This window comes from Bufo bufo, chromosome 2 (genome assembly GCF_905171765.1).
Source record: "Bufo bufo chromosome 2, aBufBuf1.1, whole genome shotgun sequence".
NCBI classification, from domain to species: Eukaryota; Metazoa; Chordata; class Amphibia; order Anura; family Bufonidae; genus Bufo; species Bufo bufo.
Genome location: NC_053390.1, coordinates 801,037,406 through 801,061,006, shown reverse-complemented (window position 1 = coordinate 801,061,006; position 23,601 = coordinate 801,037,406). Strand labels below are relative to the sequence as shown.

Genomic DNA, 23,601 nt, shown 5'->3' with positions numbered 1-23,601 from the left:
AAAAAGGGCTCCTATCTGGACAAAGGGCCCTGCCAAAAGAAAAAGCTTCAGTTACAACCATAGAATTAAAAATAAAACAACTAAGGGTGTCATAGCTACTATAAGACATCCCAACCAGGAAATGCTCCTGTTTTATGGGGATACACATAGGAGACAGAGGACGTATAACAGAGGGAGAGAGTACAACATAGAATACAAATAGGGGATTACTGCTAGTGAGTATGTGCTCATAATGAGGAGAAGACAGCAGATAGGTAGATTTACAAAATTGATTTTACAGAGAGAGAAAGAAGACCCAGTCAGTCGATGGTCATGTGTTGCTTAGGCAGGCAGCCATTGTTCTGAGTGCTACTGCAGCCATAGAATTCGATTTATTACATTCATTTCTGAATCTCCAACCTTCACAGGGAAGTCGGGACTTTTTTGATTCAGATCAAAATTATTAAGATAGGATGATTCAATTGAATCGGGAAATTCACCAATCTCTAGAATGGATCCAAAAATGATAAAGAAAAGACTGATCTGTACTCCTTTTGTATCCCTCTTGGGGAAGGGGACCTGCACAAAAAGGCCTTGTAGGATTTCAGCCTTATGTATACAAATTTGAAAGCATATGACAATATTTTAAAACATTTAGTTTTTAAAATTTTTTGTTCTACTGTAGAACTGATTAAAAAGAGAAAACTCATTTGGATGGCTCTCAAAAATTGAAGCCTGCTAAACAAAAAAACACATCAAACATTGACAAAAAGTGCTTGGCTAAGCAGTCCTCAGATGGTTAAATATCTATTATGTTTTTTATTGTTCCTGGTGCTCCGTGCTTTAGGGGGAAGGTAAATGTGCATCTCCAGAAGTAGAATTACATTCTGGTTAATGCTATTTACATGACAGCCCCTTTACTCATTATCCTCCCTATGGGTCTGATGCTTGATGTAGGTTTACAGCATTTTCCTTCAGACAATCCAACCCCTTCCAGCTCTTGACATAGCTCACAGTGGCTTACAGTATGGCTTAGTCGTCTGACCCTCACCTGGTCTCAGATCAGACAGCCCAAAAAGTCACCACTGATACAGTATGTTGAGTTATGCTGGATTCTAAGGGATAGTGGCGTCGCTAGGGGGGGGGGCGAGGGGGGGCAATTGCCCCCCCTATGTTGTCCTTTGCCCCCCCGGTTGCCCCCCGCTGATTCCCCTAGGTGAATACTAATGAGCGCTTCCATTATGGAAGCGCTCATTAGAACCGAGAGACCAGGAAGTGGTGAACGCTCTGTACTCACCACTTCCTGGTCCTCGGCTGTCGGCTGTGCAGGGCTGCGCACAGCGTGAGGGCGCTCTGTGACCTCACGCTGTGCGCGCCAGTTCAGAGCACAGAGTCGACTGAGGAGAGGCAGGCGGCGTCCAGGAGCAGGAGAGGTAAGTGTTTTTTTATTTTATAAAAAAATGTGGCTGCTGGGGGCATAAGGGGGCTAATGATGAGGCATATGGGGGCTAATGGAGAGGCATATGGGGGCTAATGGAGAGGCATATGGGGGCTAATGGAGAGGCATATGGGGGCTAATGATGAGGCATATGGGGGCTAATGATGAGGCATATGGGGGCTAATGGAGAGGCATATGGGGGCTAATGATGAGGCATATGGGGGCTAATGGAGAGGCATATGGGGGCTAATGATGAGGCATATGGGGGCTAATAGAGAGGCATATGGGGGCTAATGGAGAGGCATATGGGGGCTAATGATGAGGCATATGGGGGCTAATGATGAGGCATATGGGGGCTAATGGAGAGGCATATGGGGGCTAATGGAGAGGCATATGGGGGCTAATGATGAGGCATATGGGGGATAATGATGAGGCATATGGGGGCTAATGGTGAAACATATGGGGGCTAATGGAGAGGCATATGGGGGCTAATGGAGAGGCATATGGGGGCTAATGATGAGGCATATGGGGGCTAATGATGAGGCATATGGGGGCTAATGGAGAGGCATATGGGGGCTAATGATGAGGCATATGGGGGCTAATGGAGAGGCATATGGGGGCTAATGATGAGGCATATGGGGGCTAATAGAGAGGCATATGGGGGCTAATGGAGAGGCATATGGGGGCTAATGATGAGGCATATGGGGGCTAATGATGAGGCATATGGGGGCTAATGGAGAGGCATATGGGGGCTAATGGAGAGGCATATGGGGGCTAATGGAGAGGCATATGGGGGCTAATGGAGAGGCATATGGGGGCTAATGATGAGGCATATGGGGGCTAATGGAGAGGCATATGGGGGCTAATGGAGAGGCATATGGGGGCTAATGGAGAGGCATATGGGGGCTAATGGAGAGGCATATGGGGGCTAATGGAGAGGCATATGTGCGCTAATGATGAGGCATATGGGGGCTAATGATGAGGCATATGGGGGCTAATGATGAGGCATATGGGGGCTAATGATGAGGCATATGGGGGCTAATGATGAGGCATATGGGGGCTAATGATGAGGCATATGTGGGCTAATGATGAGGCATATGGGGGCTAATGATGAGGCATATGGGGGCTAATGATGAGGCATATGGGGGCTAATGATGAGGCATATGGGGGCTAATGATGAGGCATATGGGGGCTAATGATGAGGCATATGGGGGCTAATGATGAGGCATATGGGGGCTAATGATGAGGCATATGTGGGCTAATGATGAGGCATATGGGGGCTAATGATGAGGCATATGGGGGCTAATGATGAGGCATATGGGGGCTAATGATGAGGCATATGGGGGCTAATGATGAGGCATATGGGGGCTAATGATGAGGCATATGGGGGCTAATGATGAGAGGCATATGTGGGCTAATGATTAGAGGCATATGGGGGCTAATGATGAGAGGCATATGGGGGCTAATGATGAGAGGCATATGGGGGCTAATGATGAGAGGCATATGGGGGCTAATGATGAGAGGCATATGGGGGCTAATGAGAGGCATAATAACAGTGTCATCCACAGATGCCCCCATAACAGTGTGTCTTCACAGATCCACCATAACAGTACGCCTGCGCACTGACGAGAGACAGAAAGAAGGGGAAAGAATCCGCGGAAGCAAGCAGAGGACGGCACAGCAGACGACTGAACAGCTTCTTTTGTAAGTAAATCGTTTTATTATAAACGTATCCCTGCAGACCGCAATTCTCTCATATTTTGTAATCTTATTTATATATACTTATTTTGTTTTTGCCCCCCCCATTTTTGACTGTGGTATCTTTGTGCCCCCCCTATATATTGTTCCTAGAGTCGCCACTGCTAAGGGGAGATGTTTCTCCTGCCTATGATTGCCATCTACCTTTTCTGCTATACAACTTTGATAAAATAGAGAAAAAAAAAAATTATATATATATATATATATATATATATATATATATATATTAAAATACTACATACATAAACATAGTAATAAGTAATATTTATAATATATAACATTCACAATCACTGCCAGCATGGTATAGATGGTGTTGGCTTATATCAACAAGAGGGTGTAAGATGAACATGTGCCACTTTATGTCAGGTATCATGCTGTAATTGTATATGTTTGCAGTTTTTGTTGCACTTGTGCTGTTTCCTGCATCTAGAGATATGGCCATGCTTTTCCGATGTGGACATAGGCTGTAAGGGTCATAATTGGGTGGGAGCTCATGGTGCCTGTCCCAGTAACAAGCTTGGGGATGAAGAGGTGCAAGTGCACTGTGATGACCATGTGGGCAGGTCTGGATAGGGTGGGGTAGGCTCTGGTTGGGATTTCCTTATCAGATTCTACTAAAAAATTCCAGCATACTGCGTTGCTTTGTCTGGTATCATTCCGGGCTCATTAACAGTGATGGGCGGCAGAGGCAATATTCGAATTCACAATATTTGGCGAATATTTGGGTGAATATTCATCATATATTCGCGAATTAGAAAATTCGTGATCTCCAGTCATTATTGTCTTGATTGCAAAAATCAGCAATCAGAAAATTTGCAATAAAAATTTGCAATAAAAAATTTGTGATACAAAAATTCATGATCAACACTACTCCTAAAGTCAAAGATATTACAGCCTTCTCATTGGCCCACAAGCTAGAAGCAGTGAGGGTTCGGGTACTGATGGAAAAAAAAATCTAGAATATTCACGATTACGAAGAGATAGCACTATGTTCTAGATATCTGCGAATTCTCGAAGTGCCAATATTCGTGATAAAAATTTGCGATTAGAATATTCGCGATCAACACTACTCATTAACAGAAACCCATTATAGTCAGAGGGGGCCATAAGGTGCCACTCGTTTCCATCATATGACAGATCCATTGCTATTGTTTTTTTTATTTTTCATTTCCTAGAATAGAATACAGTTCTTGATTATTGTCCAAGTCATGTCTCAAGGCCTGTTTAAAGGGTCAAACATTGATATATAGGACAGCTATCTTACATCTGGTGGCATTAGAGGCAGAGTTTGTTAAGGACTCATTTGCCTACCGTCTTCCCAGAATTCCAGAGGGCCGTTGCCTGGCCTATAAGTCTCCTCACACTGATTAGACACTCTCCATAAGGAGATATAGTATCCTTCAAATCTTGAAATGGAATGGAGAGCTGGACAAAATGGTGTAGATGTGAACATAACCTTTGCCTGTGGGAGTGAATCAGCGGAAACTGGCTTTTACTCCCTGTACAGCTGTGTTAGGCTGGGACCTAAATCCGGACAGCTTGCCTGAGCCAAGAGGAGGCTTAACCCAGGGGAGCACCACCAATGAGCCCAGAGGAGGCTGAACCACCTAGTCATCAGGAGTGTGTGTGGATGCTGTAGAGATGGGCATCTGGCAGCGCCTCCTTCCTTGTGAAGTACTCTGAACGATAAGTGTTACAACCTCTGCAGAGGATAAGACTTTGCTGTTGACAGATAAAAACTCTTGATATATGGCCGGTTGCCATCACTGTACAATCCTCAGCTTATTGGAAATGTTGTTGATTTATTTCAACCAAAGGATCTTGTCCCCCGTCTTGTCTCTCTTTATGGTCAGTATACATTGGGGAAGGGGTTGAGAGGTTGGGGGGAGGGATATTCCAGAATTTGTAACAGAACCCTTCTATGACTCCCATGGGAAAGAAATAAAAAACACTGCCCTGAACATAGTGTCCATCACATGTAGTTGGCAGCTCTGTTCTCTCCCATACTGGATTGACCATATGGCAAATTGATTCATGAAGACGTAGGGTGTATCCATTTAAAGAAAATTACAATACAGGTTTATTTTTAATTTTTGTTCTACTTTTGAACTCAGAATATATTTTTGAACCCTTAACCCCATAGTGACCAGCCTGGTTTGGGCCTTACTGACCAAAAATTTGTATTTCTTTTTTCGTCGCCCTCCAAGAGCTATAACTTTTTAATTTTTCCGTCTATATAGCTATATGAGGGCTTTTTTTTGCACGTCAAGTTATCTTTCTCATTAACCTTTATTAACCCTTTCTGGGAGGGAGATAGAAAATAACAACGATACTGTCAATGAGTTTTTACATTATAAATTTTACGGCGTTCATATTTATAACATTATATATTTATTCTCTGGGTCAGTACGATTACAGTGATACCAAATACATATAGTTCTTCTTGCATTGTGCTACTTTTGTGCGATAAAGCCCCTTTTTAAAAAAAATAATGAAAATCTTCCCAAGACTCCTAACTTTTTTATTTTTCTTTCTATGGATTTGAGTGGGGACTTAATTTTTGCAGGAAGACTTGTAGTTCTTATTGGTATCATTTTGTGGTAAATAACACCTGATGATTGCTTGTTATTAAGTTTTTTGGGGGTGACTGAGAATAAATTAGTAATTCCTGCATTTTTTTTAATGGCGTTCACCATAGGGCATGATTTACATAATATTTGTGTAGTGCGGGTTTTTATGGACATGGAGATAGCAATCATGTGGGGGAGATTCTATTTTTGCAATTTTGTTCATTGAAAAGCGTATTTTCAATGGCAAAAAACAGCTTATTTTTAATTGGATTTATTTATTTATTTTATAATTTTTTCTATAACGCCAATCTTTCAAATGCTTCTAAAATACATTGCACTCTACCTATAGTGCAGTGCATTTTAATGTCAGTGCTATACTGACATTGACCAGCAGGCGAACACTGAGGGCATGCTTGGGCCCTACACCAAGTCCCAGACTCCCTATACAAACATCGGCACCCAGCGATCGCTTTTTTGGGGTGCTGATGGGAGACAGAGGGAGTCCGCTCACTCCTGCATTTTGGGCTGTTAGAGCACCAGCATGGTTCTCATGTGTGAGCCGAGCCTCCACTCTCCACTGCATGGGGGATCCATGTAATGCTTAGACCGGGCCGCCCTGAAAAGGTGGCGGCCCAGCCTAAGGTCCCTTAGTGTCCACCGTAAAAAGACATATGGGTGGTCACTAAGAGGTTACAGGGCATCTGTCAGCAGTTTTGTACCTATGACACTGGCTGACCTATTACATGTGCGATTGGCAACTGAAGGCATCTGTGTTGGTTCCATGTTCATATGAGTCCGCATTGCTGTGAAAAATAATGGTTTAATATATGAAAATTAACACTGGGGGTATTGCTGTTACACCTAGAGGCTCTTCTCTCTCTGAAACAGCCGCCCCCTCTGCACTTTGATTGGCCAGGTGTAATGACGTTTACACTGCCTGCCCCTGTCAATCAAAGTGCAGAGGGCGCGGCAGTTGTAGAAAGAGCTAAGCCTCTAAGTGTAATGGCAACGCCCCTGTTTCTCCTAGAGGCTCATTTGCATAATGCGGTACATATGAACATGGGACCAACACAGATGCCTTTACCTGCCAAGTTAAAATCTGCTGACAGATGCCCTTTAAAGACACAGCCAGTTTTGGCCGTTATGACATTTTTCCCCTTCTTTTGTCTGCACTATTAATTTGCCATCATTGGCCCAGCTGAATAAGGGCTTGTATTTTTGCAGGACAGGTTGTGTTTTTTAATGACAATAATTTGAGGCACCAATTTTGTTTTTGCATTATACATTTTGCTCCATGCACCGTGCAAGATAAATAACATGTTACCTTCATTCTAAAGGTCAATATATTTATGGAAGTACCAAACATGTAGACATTTCTTGAGGTTTACTACATTTGCACTCTAAAGCACATTTCATGAAAAAAAGTAGTTTTTAGGTTGGCACATTCCAAGAACCTTAAAGGGTTTGTGCAAGAATGGGAGGCGGGGGGGGGAGGATTACATAACTTCTTTCCGGCTCCCCGCTCCTTCTCCCCCCTGGTTTGACATTGCCTGCAGCCAATCACTGGCCTTGGTGGTGACTCATGGCAAATGGTCACATGACGCAAAGGGATCCGGTTTCTGCTTGTGCAGACAGTGATTGGCTGTGCTGATGTCAAACTGGATGTTTTCAGCGAGGGAGCCCAGTGGAGCAGCCCAGGCCTGGAAGAGAAGGAGAGGGGAGCCAACACCGGGAAGCAGGTAAGTAGGCTTCCCTTTACAAGTTCAGCCATTCTTCCACAACCCCTTCAACTTTTTTTTTTATTTGACCATTGATTTACCTGTATATAGCCATGTTTTTTTGCCGGATTTTTTGGAAATCTTTTGGGGTACACATAAATTATTGGTAAGCATTTTATTTATTTGGGGGGGTGGAAAAATAGTTGTCGTTGTATTGTGCTATTTTTTCCAGTGCATTCTTTATAGTTCAGATATCATGTTGACTTGATGTTACAATTCTAACAATACGTATAATATTTTTTTCAACTTTTGAACGTTACAACCAGAATTTTTTTTTTTTTTTTTTTGTAAACAATAACAATAATAATCTTTATCTATCTAGCGCCACCATATTCCACAGCGCATTACAAATTCAGAGGGTTCATGTACAAAACAAAAGACGTCGCAACGTTACTGGCTAATATACAACTGAAATGCTGGGGGTGAGGGCCCTGCTCGCAAGGGGTGACACAAAAGGTACTATTACTAATAATACCTTTTGTGTTAATAAACATTAATTAAACGTTAATTAATATCTATAGTATTAATAAACATTAGTCATTTTTTTTACAAACTTTAAACTTCTCAAATTTTAATTTTAGTCCTACTAGGGCACTTCTCAATGTGATCATTTGAGCTCTTCTATAATATTTTACTATACTCAGAATACGAAAGCAATATCTACAGTCACTGAGACTGATAGTACTCACCCAGTTCGAGGGATGCTGATGGGGAGCCCACTCCCTCTGTCAAATCACTTAGATTCTGACAGCTGCATCAAAGAGGTTAAACTGCTGGGATCAGAGGTAGCTCCAATCCCAGCAGTTGCAGCAAGATCATATCAGCTGACCTGCGGTGTGGATGGTGAGGGCTCAACTCCTAAGCCTGTGCCATAACTAATGTCAGGTTGCGCTAAACAACTTGAAATTCCGATGTGCAGTTAATCATTTTACAAGAAGGCGCTAAGTCTAGTTAAAAGATTATGTGTATCGTCAGATTGGTGGCTCAGTGGTTAGGGCCTCTATTGGAGCTTGTATGTTCTCCCATGTTTGTGTTTTCTGGTACTACAGGTTATTTGGCTTCCTATTAAACTGGCCCTCGCCTGTCTTTAGGAATTTCAATTTTGAGCCCCAGTATGGACTGGGTGAAGTGAAGATCTGTAGAGCACCGTGAAAAACGTGTCATCAACTATTTACCTCTTGTTATACTTTATAGCGAATAGGAGGCCATTACTCAGCATTTTTTGGCACTTTAATTGCCACTGATGATTCAACCTCCCATGCAGTCCACAGCTTCCTACTTCCCTCTGACAGTTCTCCCGTGAGTTTCAACTCTACCCAAATCTAACAAAACATTTCCAGAGTCTCCGTGAGAACTTGTAATTCAGCGCCCATAGATGCGTGAAGCCGTAGTGTTATATCAAACGGCAGATTGTTTATCTTTCCTAATAAGCTGTTTCCCAGTTATCTCCACAGGATCTTCACTTCTTTCCAGCCCTGTCGTTTATTATTCCAGAAAAATATGGCAGACAATTTTTTTTCTCCTTCTGTTTGCATGTCACATGCATTGTCAATGCTGTAGGCTTCCTCTGGGTCACTCCTTTTTCTTAACAGAGACCAGAGTTGCAGTACTTTCCAAGCAATGTCTCAACATCCTCGCCGTGCCAATATCATGTAGGAGGCAGCGCAAGTGTTAAAGGAATTAGACAGCAACCCACACTCCACGCAAGATCCAGGAAGCTGTTTTTGATGTTCTCATGAATACCGATCTCCCACTCCTTTCCATCTTCATATTATTAAGTAGAGAAAATGTAATTCTTATAAAGAGAGGTAATGGTAATAATGGTAATCTATACTTCTTCTCAAGTATCTCGGCTGAATTAGCTGTCCTTCATGTCATTGTCCAGCAGCTAATAAAAGCTAAATACTGCTGACTGAATGAATGCACGGACTTATGATCTTCTGATAAATTCAACACTCCTAGCCATTATATGGAGAGGTGGGCTACACCCATTATTATAGCATTGGTACATGGAGATATCAGCAACCCATTAGGAAACAAATGAAAAATGGAGATACTTGTCTTTCACTCATTTTTGAAACTTTTTGTCAAAATTCACAATACAATCAAATGTTTTAAGAAGTCACCAGTGTTTTCTTGCAGCTTACCAAGCACAGCACCACACATTGTATGGTGGCTGTGCTTGGTATCGCTCTCTGCCTCATTCACTTAAATGAGGCTGAGGTGCTCCTAGGCCACGTGACACATGAACGTGTCTTCACTGATCTAGGGAAAGCTGCAAGAAGTCGACTGTGCTACAGCAAGCGCCTCTGCCTACTCAAACAGCCGATCGGAGGGGGTCTCGGGTGTCAGACCCCCCCGATCAGATACTGGTGACCTATCCTGAAGATAAGTTATCAGTATAAAAATTTCAGAAAAGCCCCTTTAAGGTACATGCTATTTATTGAACATAAATCATTCACACTTTTGTTAATGTAGTGTACCAGGGATCCCTAGTGATCTCTTACTGTCAAAACTACTAAAACTCCAGTAGACCCTGTTGGCATCCATGAAGTCCATCAAGGCAATCCAGTATCCAACTAAATTGATCCAACATACGGTATCTGACATGGTTCCATTATAACCAGAAGTATGATGATGAGCAGAGTGTGACATGTGGTTAGGAATCTAGTAGTGTATGAAAGATTACTTTGTACACAGTTTAGGGCACATTCACACCTTCATTGAGGCTTAGTTCAGAGTCTCTGTGACAGATTCCATTTGAAATGCAAGAAAGAAAAGTTTTGTATGCAGGACTTAAATTATGGACTCCTAAATGGAACCCGAATGGCCAATGGCTTCCATTCAGCATCGTTCTGGTCAGCTGTGCCCTGTGAGAGATCTGAGGAGATCAGATAGACTTGCTGCACGTGAGCCTATCTGACAGGTTCTAGGTGTTTCCTTTCAGTTTGTTGTTGTGGGTGGGATCCCACCTCTCCACAGGTTCGGCTTGTTTGCTGGTTAGAGGCTCTATTTTTGTCTGCCTCTGACTTCTCACCATGCGGTTGATATGTCCTTCTGGAGTTCCTGCTGGTTGTTTGTGGATCCCTTGTTCCTCACTCTTCCCAAGCTAAGTTCCACTTTTGCTCTGTGTTGTTTGTGTCAGTCTAGGTCTCAGGGAGACGCTGGCCCCTTCACTGTGGAAGGTACCGGCAGTCTCATTCCCCGCTCACTGATCTAGGGTTTGCCATAGTATTAGCAGGGTCTAGGTACGAGTATATGTGTTCGTCCACCATCAGGGCTTGCACATACTGTCAGGAGTCAGGGAGAGACTCAGGGATTGCTAAGAGGTAACCATCTCTCCCTCACTAGCTTCTACGCCTAGACTGTTATCCTATGCTGTCTGTTTATCTGGTGTACCTGTTATCCACATTACCCCGTGGCATGTGTATGTTATGTTATTTTCATATTTCTGCTTCTAGAAAGTAACAGAACAGAAATAAATTGTGGTAATGTGAACGCTGCCTTAGACTGTTTTAAAATAACAAGAAATGTCACGCTCACCTTAAAAATCTTCCCCCTCTCCGTTTCCAATGCTTACTTGGTTACTTGCCGGTTTCTACTTCCTCTCAACATGGACATGTAACCCCTCAGCCAATCACTAGCTGCAGTGGTCAGTGATTGGCTTCAGTAGTCACATTTCCATGTCAAGCGTGTGCTGAAGTACAGAGTGGCAGGAGATTGATACGGTTAGTTTGACTTTTATGTTCTATTACATTCTCAGCTATTTTAAAAAGATTTTTCATGGCTTGAAAACACCTACACAGGTTAAGGTCCTACAACTAAGGCTAGAAGTTTTTCTCTGCACAGTTATCATTTGATTGTCGCAAAAAGCACCTGTCAGCTGGATCAACCGTATCAAACCAGGAGTGCTTCCGTGTAGAATTGAGTATGTCGATGAAAATTATACCTGTTTTTGGCATATTCGACCCCAAAAAAAAGACCTTTACTGTTTGTGAACATGATGGCTTTAATGCACTGGGGTGTGGGCAGCACTGGAAAGCTGAGGAGCACTTACCCTGAAACCCTATGCACTGAAACCCTCAAGGCTTTTTTTCCCCAGGAACGCCACAGCCAATATTCACAAGACAACTACCATCTTAATCGTCAGGATCAACCCTACCAGGCAGTATAGGTTCGATCCTGCTGGCATGAGCTCTTTAAGTTAAAAGGATTTCCCTATCATTGTACATTATGACATTTTTATAACATAATGCTGGTGGTGAAGTAAAATTATCATAGCCTTTTTTGAAAGTTCCTTCTTCAGCATAGATAAAAAATTCTCTCCAGTAAGAGGCGTGAGTCTACCAAGATCTCTATAAGAGGAGGTTGTGATCATTTAGAGTTTAAGAGGGGCTTGGATGATCTTCCAAAGTGTAATATTACATATTATGGGTTCTACTTACTGGAAAAGGTTGTTGATTTAAAGGGGTTATCTCACCTGGAACACAATATGCCACCATTGTCAGATAGTTTTGTGTCCCATCACTGGGACCAATACCTACCTCTAGAACAGGCATGTCCAAACTGCGGCACTCCAGCTGTTGCAAAACTACAACTCCCAGCATGCCCTTATAGCTGTAAGCTATCCAGGCATGCTGGGAGTTGTAGTTTTGCAACAGCTGGAGGGACGCAGTTTGGACATGCCTGCTCTACAAAGCTCCCAAAGAGAACAAGAGCTCTCTGCACTTGTGTGGCTGTCCTCTATTCAATTCTTTGAGACTTACGTAAATAGATGAACACTGGCTTGGTTATTTCCGGCAGTTCCATAGAAGTGAATGGAGTGGTGGCCGTGCTTGCACTGTGCTCTCGCCATTCATTTCTATGTGACTTCCAAAAATAGCGCGTTCACTCAACTGTTTTCGGCACTCCTATAGAGAAGAATGGAGGACAGCTGCATGGCGCACTTGGTGCCGAATTTTGGGCCCTCCCTTCTAGAGATAGGTAAAGGTGCCGGAGTTGGGACCTGCACCTATCTAATATTGGTGACATATCCTAGCAATATGCCACCAACGTTCCAGGTGAGACAACCCCTTTAAGAATTTATTCTGATTGCCATATTTGAAGTCATGGCAGAATTTTTTCCCCTAAGATAAGGAAATTTATCTCTTGGGAATTTTTGCCTTCTTTTGGATCAACATTGAACTTACCATGTTATCAATATGGATACTATTCCTACAAGGATTCCCCTGATGCAATTTATCATATGTTACTTCTTACTAGTGTTGAGCGCGAATATTCGAATCATGAATTTTAATCGCGAATATCACCACTTTGAGAATTCGCGAATATTTAGAATATAGTGCTATATATTTATATTTGCGAATAGTGTTGAATATTCTAATCGCAAATTTATCGCGAATATATTACATTGCCTATTTTTCGCAATCAAGTAAACAATGACTGGAGATCACAAATTCTCGAATTTGCTAATTTATGGCGAATATTCGGCCAAAAATTCACGAAATATCGCGAATTCGAATATTGCCTATGCCACTCATCACTACTTCTTACCAGTGTTTGACAGGAGTCTGTTAGGGAATTGGAGCAATTCTCTACTATAATAAAATAGTATATATCAAATATTAGTCAGATGTGACCTATAAAAATCTAAACTTCTGAAGGGTCTTTTTGATGGTCTTGATGTTACTGATGCTAGTATCAGATGAGCTTCCTTTAGTCTATGGGGGTAGTAATGTTCTTTTAAAGCAGACAGATTTCCGAGTATAGAGCGTTGCTATTAATCACTCAGGTCATATTCACATTTCAGATGCTCGCATTATCATTCTTGAAGGCTCCTTTTCTTAAAGACTATGTCATTTTTATCAGCTCTCCCGCTGCTCGGGCTAGGTCTTCACACACTTGAAGTCCTTGGAGAGAGATATAGTTGCATCTGTAAGCAGATGACTAGACAGAGGTTGTTCATCACTGCATTGCATGCTTGTGTGTGGTACTTGCTGATTAGATAGGCTATTTACCGGCCTGTCTGAAAACACCTTTTTAGCAAATGCTTCTGAGAATGTTTTCGTAAGGCAAAAGGACAGATTCTCCTGACATTTTTCTCTCTAAACGATTGTGTCTGGCTGGAAATAACACATTAGCATTTTTAATGTAAATCTTTCATAAATGAATCTACAACTACTGACCAAGAGTTGAATCTTCATAGGCCTGTATTGGCTAACATGAAATACCTTGGAAAGGACCACCCAAAATTGCATTGAAAAGTTGTTTTCAAGTGGAGTGGTTCCCTCAAAGAAGGTGGCAAGTATCCAAATATATGATAGAACTGAAGATTTGGTCTGAATATGGGATTGTCCTCGCAGAATGGTGGCCTTTTGGATAAGATTCACTGTATCTGTCTAATTGAAAGAGAAAAAAAACAATAGATTTCCCCCATGGGAAGTGTTTCGGCAGTGTCCCTCAAATGAACCTACAGTACAACCGTTTCATTAGAGATGAGCAAAGTTCGATTTGGCTGCTTTGCCGAATTTCACAAAGAAATTTGCTTTGTGACGAATTACTTTGTCACGAAGCGCATTTCTTTGTAAGTAGTGGGCGCAATGACGGGGAACGGCATTTGCGCCGCCCCCGTCATTGAACACCTAAGATGCCGCGTTCATCGCTGATCGGGGTTAAAATAGGTTATAAAAATACTCACTTTATCCATTTGAGCACGAAGAGGCTGCCGCAGCCATCTTGATTAAAGATCCTACGCAAAATCTTGTGCAGTGCGTGATGACGTCATCACTCTGGCCGGCGTGGTGACATCATACGTCACTGCGCACAAGATTTTCAGCAGGATCTTCAATCAAGATGGCTGTGGCAGTCTCTTTGCGCTCAAATGGGTGAGGTGAGTATAATTTTGTATTTATTTCTTTACCATTTCTGGCAAAATTGATTTATTACCACGAAGCACATAAAAATTCAGCATCGCTCATATCAAATTTTCCAGGAATTTTTGGATCGAAATCTACTTTGGATACTTCGATTCGCTCAACACTGAATCAAAGTTAATTAAATGGACTTCGATCCAAATTTCAGGAAAAATTCGATTAGTCACAAAGACAAATGTTTTTGCACTTCGTGGTAACGAATGAATTTTTCCTGAAATGGTGGTGAAACGCCTAGTTTGAGTTTGTGTGGTCTCTCCATGTTTCCCTGGGTTTCTTCCAGGTGCTCCAGTTTCTTCTAAAACATCAAAAACATATCAATAGGTTAATTTAGCTTGTGAGCCCCACTTCATGATGCGATAACTATCTCTATTCAGTGTTGTGCGATATGTTGGGGCTATATAAGTGAATATAGCAGCTGCTATGGAACCTAGAAGTTGAGAAGGTCTACAGAACAGACAAGAAACTCTGATGACTCTCTGCTGTCAAGATACTCTATGCAGGTTCTCCTATGAGCAGATCTGCTACATGACCCTTCTCCTATTTAATGCTTCAAGGGGTCTTCCAGTTCCATTTCTCAGCTGTACTTACTGTTCATGTTCTTGACAGCATCAGGGAAACAAGGAATCATCAGGGCAGAATTGGAGGAAGGGAGGCATATATGGGGTGGGAGTATGGGTACCTAGAATTTTGCTATTTTAATTTACATGTTCTGAGGATGGACATTCTTTTAGACGGGGTGCACAACGTTTCCAGGTTGGGGGCCACATAGCCAGACTGAACCAATGACGAGGGCCGAAATTAAAATTTAAAGGTGTATTAACAACTGAAATATTGTACTTATGGCATATTGAACACACATTATATACCATTAATGTCTAGTTACACTTCCAGGATTCCCATCTAATGGGAGAAATACATGAAAAATACATGTGAGCAGCCACAAGACATAGGCATACATGTCTGTTACTAGATGGTTGCGGGCCGCACAGAATGGTATCAAGGGCTGCATGTGGCCCCCGGGCCGCACTTTGTGCACCCCTGCTTTAGAGTCACCTCTCCTGACATGTCTGACATCCCCATGCAATAACAATTCTGGAGCATTTATTCTGCTCACTCTATCTTGTGCAGTTCTATATTATTCCTACTAAAAGTTATGAATGAATTGCCAGCAGTCTGCAATAAAAGTACAGCTGGATGTTACCAGTTGGAGGGGGGGCTGCACAGTCTGACACTGGCAGCATTGATTGGATAGTATAAGACTGTGCAGGGACACACCCCAACTGATAAGACCCAGCTGGACCTTTATTGCAGACTTTTTGCAATTTATTCTTAAACTTCTAGTAGGAATAATAGAGAAATGGCACAACATAGAGTCTTAGGAATAGATGCTCCATAATTGTTATTACATGGGGAATACAAGTACTGTAGTTATTAAAACAAATGCGTCAGAAGAGGTGGCAGGTTCTCTTTTAAGTAGCTTATGCTTTACATTCCTGACTTTACTAACGTACCCTATAATTTGTAACGAATCAGAGTAGTCACTAAGAACCTTGTCGCTTGATATCGCTATTTGCTTCAGGTAGGATATATCATTTTACCTGCAAACTGAAGCGTGGGAGGGAAGGTCTCAGAAGACGGATGCCCCAGGTGAGTAAAACTTTGTGAGGATTGTAATCTTTACATATTCATAGCTGCACTTCATAATTTTGGTTGAGTTTTACTTTAAAGTGCATCTGTCAGCAGGATTAACTATATTAAACCAGGCGCACTGTCTGGTAGGGTTCATTCTGCTGATTAAAATGATACCTTTCTTTTGAAAATCGGTTGTGGCGTTTATGAGAAAAAAAGACTTTTATTTTCTGCAAGTGAGGGCTTCAGTGCACCGAGGGGCGTGGCCAGCACTGGAAAGCTGAGGACAGATGGGTTAGGCTCCGCCCCTCACTGCACTCAAGCTCTCATTTGCAAAAAGAATAAAGTTTTATTTTTCTCAGGAATGGCACAACCAATTTTCACAAGACTGGTGTCATTTTAATCAGCAGGATAAACCCTACCGGGCAGTTTGCCTGGTTTAGTAGGCTTGTTCCTGCTGACAAGTGCCCTTTAAAGAGGTTTTCCAGGCTCTACAATTGATGGCCCATCTTTATGCCAGTGTATGATCTGTGACCTTCGTGACCTCACTGATCAGCTTGAACTCTCCTTTATCGTTCGTCGAAGCATGTCTGTGTATATCTGAATGTAGCCATGCCTGGTATTGTGGCTCTGCCCATTGAAATGACAATGGCAGTATCAGACTGTACTTCTACTGATGGATAGGGTTCCAGCCCTCGTTGGTCATGTATCAATGGCCTGTTCTATGGATAGCGTCTCTGAAAAAAATAATTTTTACTTTCATTTTTGAATCCACAATAAAATTCCCTGAACTGATTATAACTTGTAATCCATTACTTTTATCATTAAAAAAGCATAAGAAAACTTTTCATTAGATGCAAGAAAATTCTGTGCTTTCAGAAAAAAAAAAAAAAAAAAATAACATTTTCATGAAGGTACGGAAATTGAAAGTCCACAAATCTGCAGGATCAGATGCTTCCATCGAGTACGAAGCTTTAATGAAGCCGGTAATAATTTAGCAGTCATATCCGGTCTGCACATAAAAAATAAATACATAAAATCAGATTGGGCTTTGGCGCACCTCTCTCCGCCTGTTCGCTTTTAATAAACAGACCTTCATCTCGTACAGCGCTGTCAAAAAAGTAATGTTCCGGCTATAGTCATGTGACTAGCAACCGATGGAGAGCCTACGTTGTTATGGAAGAGCAACTTCCTGAGTCCTTTCCCAAGACGCTAGTTTCCATGGTTACTGTTGGCCACAGATTTATATTCAGATATAGTTCCTTTTTTTTTTTTACAGGGATCGTGTCCTGGTATTGATTTTTGTCTTCTGTTACTGTCTTCTTACAGGTAAATTTGATTCTTGCCATCCCGGTAAACGAGGATGAAAAATGTATATGTACATTAGAAGGATAAGCCTTTGGGCCCCTTCAGGCCAAGGGTTTGGGTGTGACTGTCTCCTCAGCATCCCCTATTGATACTGAACTTAAAATGGTCATTTTATTGTATAAAACAGGTCAAAATGAATTAATTTGGATCTGGATTTTGTACGTTTTGTAAGTCTCATGCTATTAGGTGGTAAGAACCTGTGATTTCCCATCTCCTGAGGAACTTCATTGTTAGCGTTTAAGTTAGAATTGGCCCAAGGATCAAGTAAAGATGAAGAAATTAACCAGCAGTAATGGTCAGTTCGCAGTGTTCGCCAGCGAACACATGCGGGCTGCCATCTATAGTAAGGTAGACTCACCCGTCCGGCGATGCACAGGTAAGCCCTTACCTGTGCCTGTTCCAGGAGCGGGTCTGAAATCAAATGCAGTCACCAGGAGCAGGCAGTTCCGAGAACAGCCGCCGGAGGCCTTCATCGGGCTGTTCTCGGCACTGCCTGCTCCCGGTGACTCCATTTGATTTCAGACCGGCTTACCTGTGCATCACCGGACGGTTGAGTCTACCTTACTTAAGATGGCAGCCCGCATGTGTTCGCTGGCGAACACTGCAAACTGATCATCACTGTTAACCAGCATTAGGACCTTCTGTCCAGTTAACTTTTTGGTCTGAAGCCCTCTTTCTTATTTGCATGGGGCACATAGTATATAAGTATGGGCAATCTATAAGGTATGCTTTTGCTTCCTGAGGCTGAGTCCAGAAAGTGATTTTCCTCTTGGTCTGAGGGCTAGAAGATGAGGTGTCTCATTGACTATTTGTGTTGTGGAGTCACCAGTTTGATTCTGGCCAACCTTATATTTTTAAGAACCTCAGGTATGGAAATGGTGTTTTGCCACCAGACATCTAAATCTTGAACGACTGAAGATTATAGGGCAGGTTTACTAATGCTGTCTGATATTAACTGTAGATAGTGTGAACCTAAAGGGGTTGTCTCACGTCACCAAATAGCATTTATCATGTAGACAAAATTAATATAAGGAACTTCCTAATCTATAGTGATTGTCCATATTGCTCCCTTTGCTGGCTTGATTCATTTTTCCATCACATTATACACTGCTTGTTTCCAGGGGTTACGGCCACCACCGACTAGAAGATAATTTTGGTCAGTTTGGTCTTCCTAATTAACATACTCAAGTTCCTTCATAGTCATCTCTAGTGATGAGCGGCAGGGGCAATATTCGAATTCGCGGTATTTCGCAAATATTTGGGCGAATATTCGCCATATATTCGAGAATTCGCGAATTCATGATCTCCAGGCATTATTTTCTTGATTGAGAAAATTCGCATAAAATATTCGCATGAACTGGTATTTTTAAAAAAAATCTAATATTTGCGATTACGAATATATTTTGCCATATTCTAAATATTCGCGAATTCTCGAAGTGCCGATATTCGCGATTAAAATTCGCAATTCGAATATTCGTGATCAACACTAGTCATCTCACATGGTCCTTATTCTCTCCTCCTTATATATGAGTGGGGCATAAGTTGATAGGCAGCTACAGCTACTCCAAGCAACTCGACTCTGGAGTAACATCCAAGTCAACTTTTATTGCAAGGATGGGGTGAAACTGAGGAACAGAAAGAAGATGCACTTACTGTACAGTACAAAGCTAAGCAACACAACCATATCCATGAAATACAGCTCCTACACAATCAGCATGTAAAAGTTCATAAATATACAATCCTTCAATGCTTCCTAATGGTCCAGCTGTACCAGCGATGGGTCAGGAGGGTGATCATGGATGATGCTATATCCTTCAGGTGATATTTCATGAGATATGAGAAGAGTTGATAATGTTACTAGAGTGAAAGAGGATAAAATGCAGTGGTCCACATGGGACATACAAGGACATAAATGCATAAATGGCCACTAGATGGAGCTAAAGCAACATGAATACTAGCACAGTAGATTTACGATATACCGTACATAGCTGCTGGAGGCATCAACCAAGAAAGAGAGGGAGGGACGATCAGTCGAAGCAGGTGAACCAAGGGTGCACAGAGTGGCTTGGGCCCACCTTTGGTGCACATGACTGTTCATTTACATATGGATAAAAAATTTCTCCAGAATGAAGCTACAGTTCTCTAAGTGAAAGCCATCATTACATTCACATGAGCCTGGTTTATCAGTGCATTTTATGGTGACAGATTCTCTTTAAGAAAGCCTGGGAAAGCATCTGAAGAAGGTCTCAGTCGCTGTGCCCTCACTGACATTTGACATTTTTGTGATAATTCCTTTAATTTCGGAATATATTTTACTCTGAGACACTTTAATCATTAAAGGAATATTTCCATCTTAAGGCTACTTTCACACTCGCGTTTGGTGAGGATCCGGCATGGACGGATCTGTTCAGATAATACAACCGTCTGCCTCCTTTCAGAACGGATCCGTTTGTATTATCTTTAACATAGCCAAGATGGATCCGTCTTGAACACCATTGAAAGTCAATGGAGGACAGATCCGTTTTCTATTGTGCCAGATTGTGTCAGTGAAAACGGATCCGTCCCCATTGACTTACATTTTGTGTCAGGATGTATCCGTTCGGCTCAGTTTCGTCAGACGGAATAGAGATGGAACGGAGGCAAACTGATGCATTCTGAGCGGATCCTTTTCCATTCAGAATGCATTAGGGAAAAACGGATACGTTTTAGATCGCTTGTGAGAGCCCTGAACGGATCTCACAAACGGAAAGACAAAACGCTAGTGTTAAAGTAGCCTTAGATATTTATGACAAATCTCCAGAATCAATATCTGATATATGTAGGTCCCACCTCTGAAACCCTAACCTTTCTCCAGAATGGGGGTGCACCGATCCCTGCCCCACCAGTGACATCCAGGCAAAGAATAAATAGAGAAGTGGCCGCCCATTTGTGTGCATCTCTCCAGTCACTTTTATGGGGGTTATCCATGCAAGCTTTCCTCCCATGACCCACGAATGGAGAAAGTCATATTTGTGGCCACTTGTTTTTTCATTCTCTGCTTGGATGTGGGCCTGTTACCAGGTGGGAAGGGGGTTGGGGGCGGACCACAGGGGTTTTGTATTACATTTCTAAGGCCTCTTTCACACTTGCGTTGTCCGGATCCGTTGTGTACTCCATTTGCCGGAGGTGCCCGCCGGATCCGTAACACCGCAAGTGAACTGAAAGCATTTGAAGACGGATCCGTCTTCAAAATGAGTTCAGTGTTACTATGGCAGCCAGGACGCTATTAAAGTCCTGGTTGCCATAGTAGTAGTGGGGAGCGGGGTAGCAGTATACTTACCGTCCGTGCGGCTCCAGAATGACGTCAGGGCGCGCCATGCGCATGGATGACGTGATCCATGCGATCACATCATCCATGCACGTGGGGTGCCCTGACGTCACTCTGAAGCGCCCTGGGAGCCGCACGGAAGGTAAGTATACTGCTCCCCCACTCCCCACTACACTTTACCATGGCAAACAGGACTTTAGCGTCCTGGCAGCCATGGTAACCATTCAGAAAAAGCTAAACGTCGGATCCGGTAATGCGCCGAAACGACGTTTAGCTTAAAGCCGGATCCGGATTAATGCCTTTCAATGGGCATTAATTCCGGATCCGGCCTTGCGGCAAGTGTTCAGGATTTTTGACCGGAGCAAAAAGCGCAGCATGCTGCGGTATTTTCTCCGGCCAAAAAACGTTCTGTTCCGGAACTGAAGACATCCTGATGCATCCTGAACGGATTTCTCTCCATTCAGAATGCATGGGGATAATCCTGATCAGGATTCTTCCGGCATAGAGCCCCGACGATGGAACTCTATGCCGGAACAAAACAACGCAAGTGTGAAAGAGCCCTAAGATGAGTATATCCCTTTTGATATTTTTGATTTTTTTTCTTCATATTATCTCATGAGCCATGCTTCACTTAGGTTGATCATACATTATCCAGAATGCAGCCAGATGCATATATGACTAAGGTTGAGTTGTACACTTGCACCACCTATTGAAATAGGCATGTTTAGCCTTCACTATACCTATTATACTGCATTCAATCGCCTGCCTATGCAATTGATAATACTGTTTTTGTTGCATGCCAGACTCTTATGACCCATGTCACATAATGGACAACAATCTCTCCTCATGATGTCCTCTCCCATCGTCGAAACCCTTCTCATCAGTGTTATCATGCAATCACAGTCTGGATAAATGAGAGCTCCTCTGAACAAGATATCGTAGGTGGAAAACAAAAGAGTAGCAAACATCTAATTTACTCATAATAATGGAAATGAGAGTCTATTTCAGATACTTTTAATACTTCTTTCACAAAATTGAGGTCAAACAAAAGGAATCACTGTCCCCTTCTTCCTTCCACTGCCCTTGTAAATTATTTAAAAATGCATTACCTCTTACAAGTCCTCTAAGTAACACAATTTCTATTGATGGGGAAACGTAACGGTGCTAGCCGGTGACATTTATTCGTCATGAATCATTGAAGAATTGCTAATGAAACCTCCATGAATTCTTGCATGTTATTTGCTTGTTTGTAAATGCCTAACTAGGGTTCTAGTACCAAAAAAGCTTGGTAGCTTAGAAGCTTGAGAACGACTAATCTGCTTGTGCAAATTAGATGTTATCACCATAATCAAAATCAATGCAGCCTATTAGAACATCTATGATACAGGGATGCCTCTTTAGCTACCATTAATGGGTATTTACAGGAGTATAATCTTAGCAGATATTCGGTACGGTGCATAATTACCAACATTTCTGCTGGTGAATTTGGGGCATTTAAGCCTCACTCACAAGCATGGCCAGAACCCGCTCACGACAGCCCACTTATGGTCTGGGTTTGCCTAAACCTCCACCTATTTTCAGGTTTGGACAAGTCAAGTGTATCAGTTTGGTAGAATCAAAGAATATGTGGGACTGTTGGCATCAATGTACAATGGATATAGTGGAAAGGCCACTTGACTCTTGTACTGTGCAGAGAAACACCATTGTTGATATGGTCTCAATCCACAAAACAAGGGGCATAGTTGGTGGGAAGACTGTTGAGGTACAAGTTTGAAAAATCAAAGTTTTGAAGAGTTTGGGGTAGATATTTGTCATAATATGCAAAAAAAATACTGGCCTACACGCTTTGCAGCATATAAGGGTTTTAGCCGATTTTGCTGATAGTGACTCTGAGTTTGAAGCAGACCATGCAACCCAAGTAAGGCAAAGCCTCAAGACCAGATTCATCGTCAGGAAAACCTGCACAGCTTCAAAGGTCCATGGTCTTTGGGGACCACATAGATCTGGGTAAACATACTTTAGATAAGATAATTAACATAAAAAATTGTATGTCAGATTCCCTGCCAGACATTAAAATGTATGTGCTTTTTTGGTGTTGGGTGTGTTTTTAATGGTGGAAGGTTGAGAACCATAAGAGGCATCTATTCCATGTTTGCGTTCCCATGTGTCTAAAGTTGTGACTGGTAACAGTAATCGTGGCAAAGCCTATTTAGCTATTCCACAAACACTGCTGTACTGTTAAACTGGCCTTTTACTGATGTGGGTATAGTAGAACGCTTAAAAAAAAAACTTTGCTTGGGTATTTCCTTCTGACTCTTGAGGAGACACTGGATTATAGGAATCCTAGTGGGCTTCTTGGCTGTCATTTTGCAGGACGTGGTGACATCACACATCAGCAAGTGCATGAGGTGGGTATGCTTTATTTTATTTATTTTTTCAACCACCATTTCTGTAAAAATTTGTTACTATGAAGCGCCAGGAAATTCGGATTCATGACTAATCAAATTTTTCTGGAAGTTCAGATCGTATTCCACTTCATTAACTTTGTTTCGATTGACACTACTGGTCAGGACATCTGGGATAAACTCTTCAGCAGTCTGGTACAATTCTCCTGAGTAGCTACCTCTTACCTGACTCACGTTTATACCTTCACACACTATGCACCATAGGAGCCATTTATTAAGACGGGTGTTTTCACGCCGGTCTTAAGTCCCTCTGTGCTACCGGAGGAAGTGCCAAACTTATGTTGAGTAGCAGGAATCTACATAAGTTTGGTTCTTTATCCGGTAGGCCGTGGCATAAATTTAAGCCATTTTCCACGCCAAAAACTGATGTGGAAATT

General features: G+C 42.2%; 1 protein-coding gene across 6 annotated transcripts in view; it reads left to right on the top strand.

Moving 5' to 3' along the window:
- The window catches only part of CTNNA2 (catenin alpha 2), a 2,102,590-nt gene that overhangs the window by 769,946 nt on the left and 1,309,043 nt on the right, over nt 1-23,601 (top strand). Inside the window, exon 8 of one of the 6 annotated variants that reach the window (XM_040419293.1) lies at nt 10,187-10,198. The exons of the other annotated variants lie outside the window; for them this stretch is intronic. Coding sequence (XP_040275227.1) covers nt 10,187-10,198 — 12 coding nt within the window. The remainder of the gene's footprint in view (nt 1-10,186; nt 10,199-23,601) is intronic. 6 annotated transcript variants of the gene reach the window in all.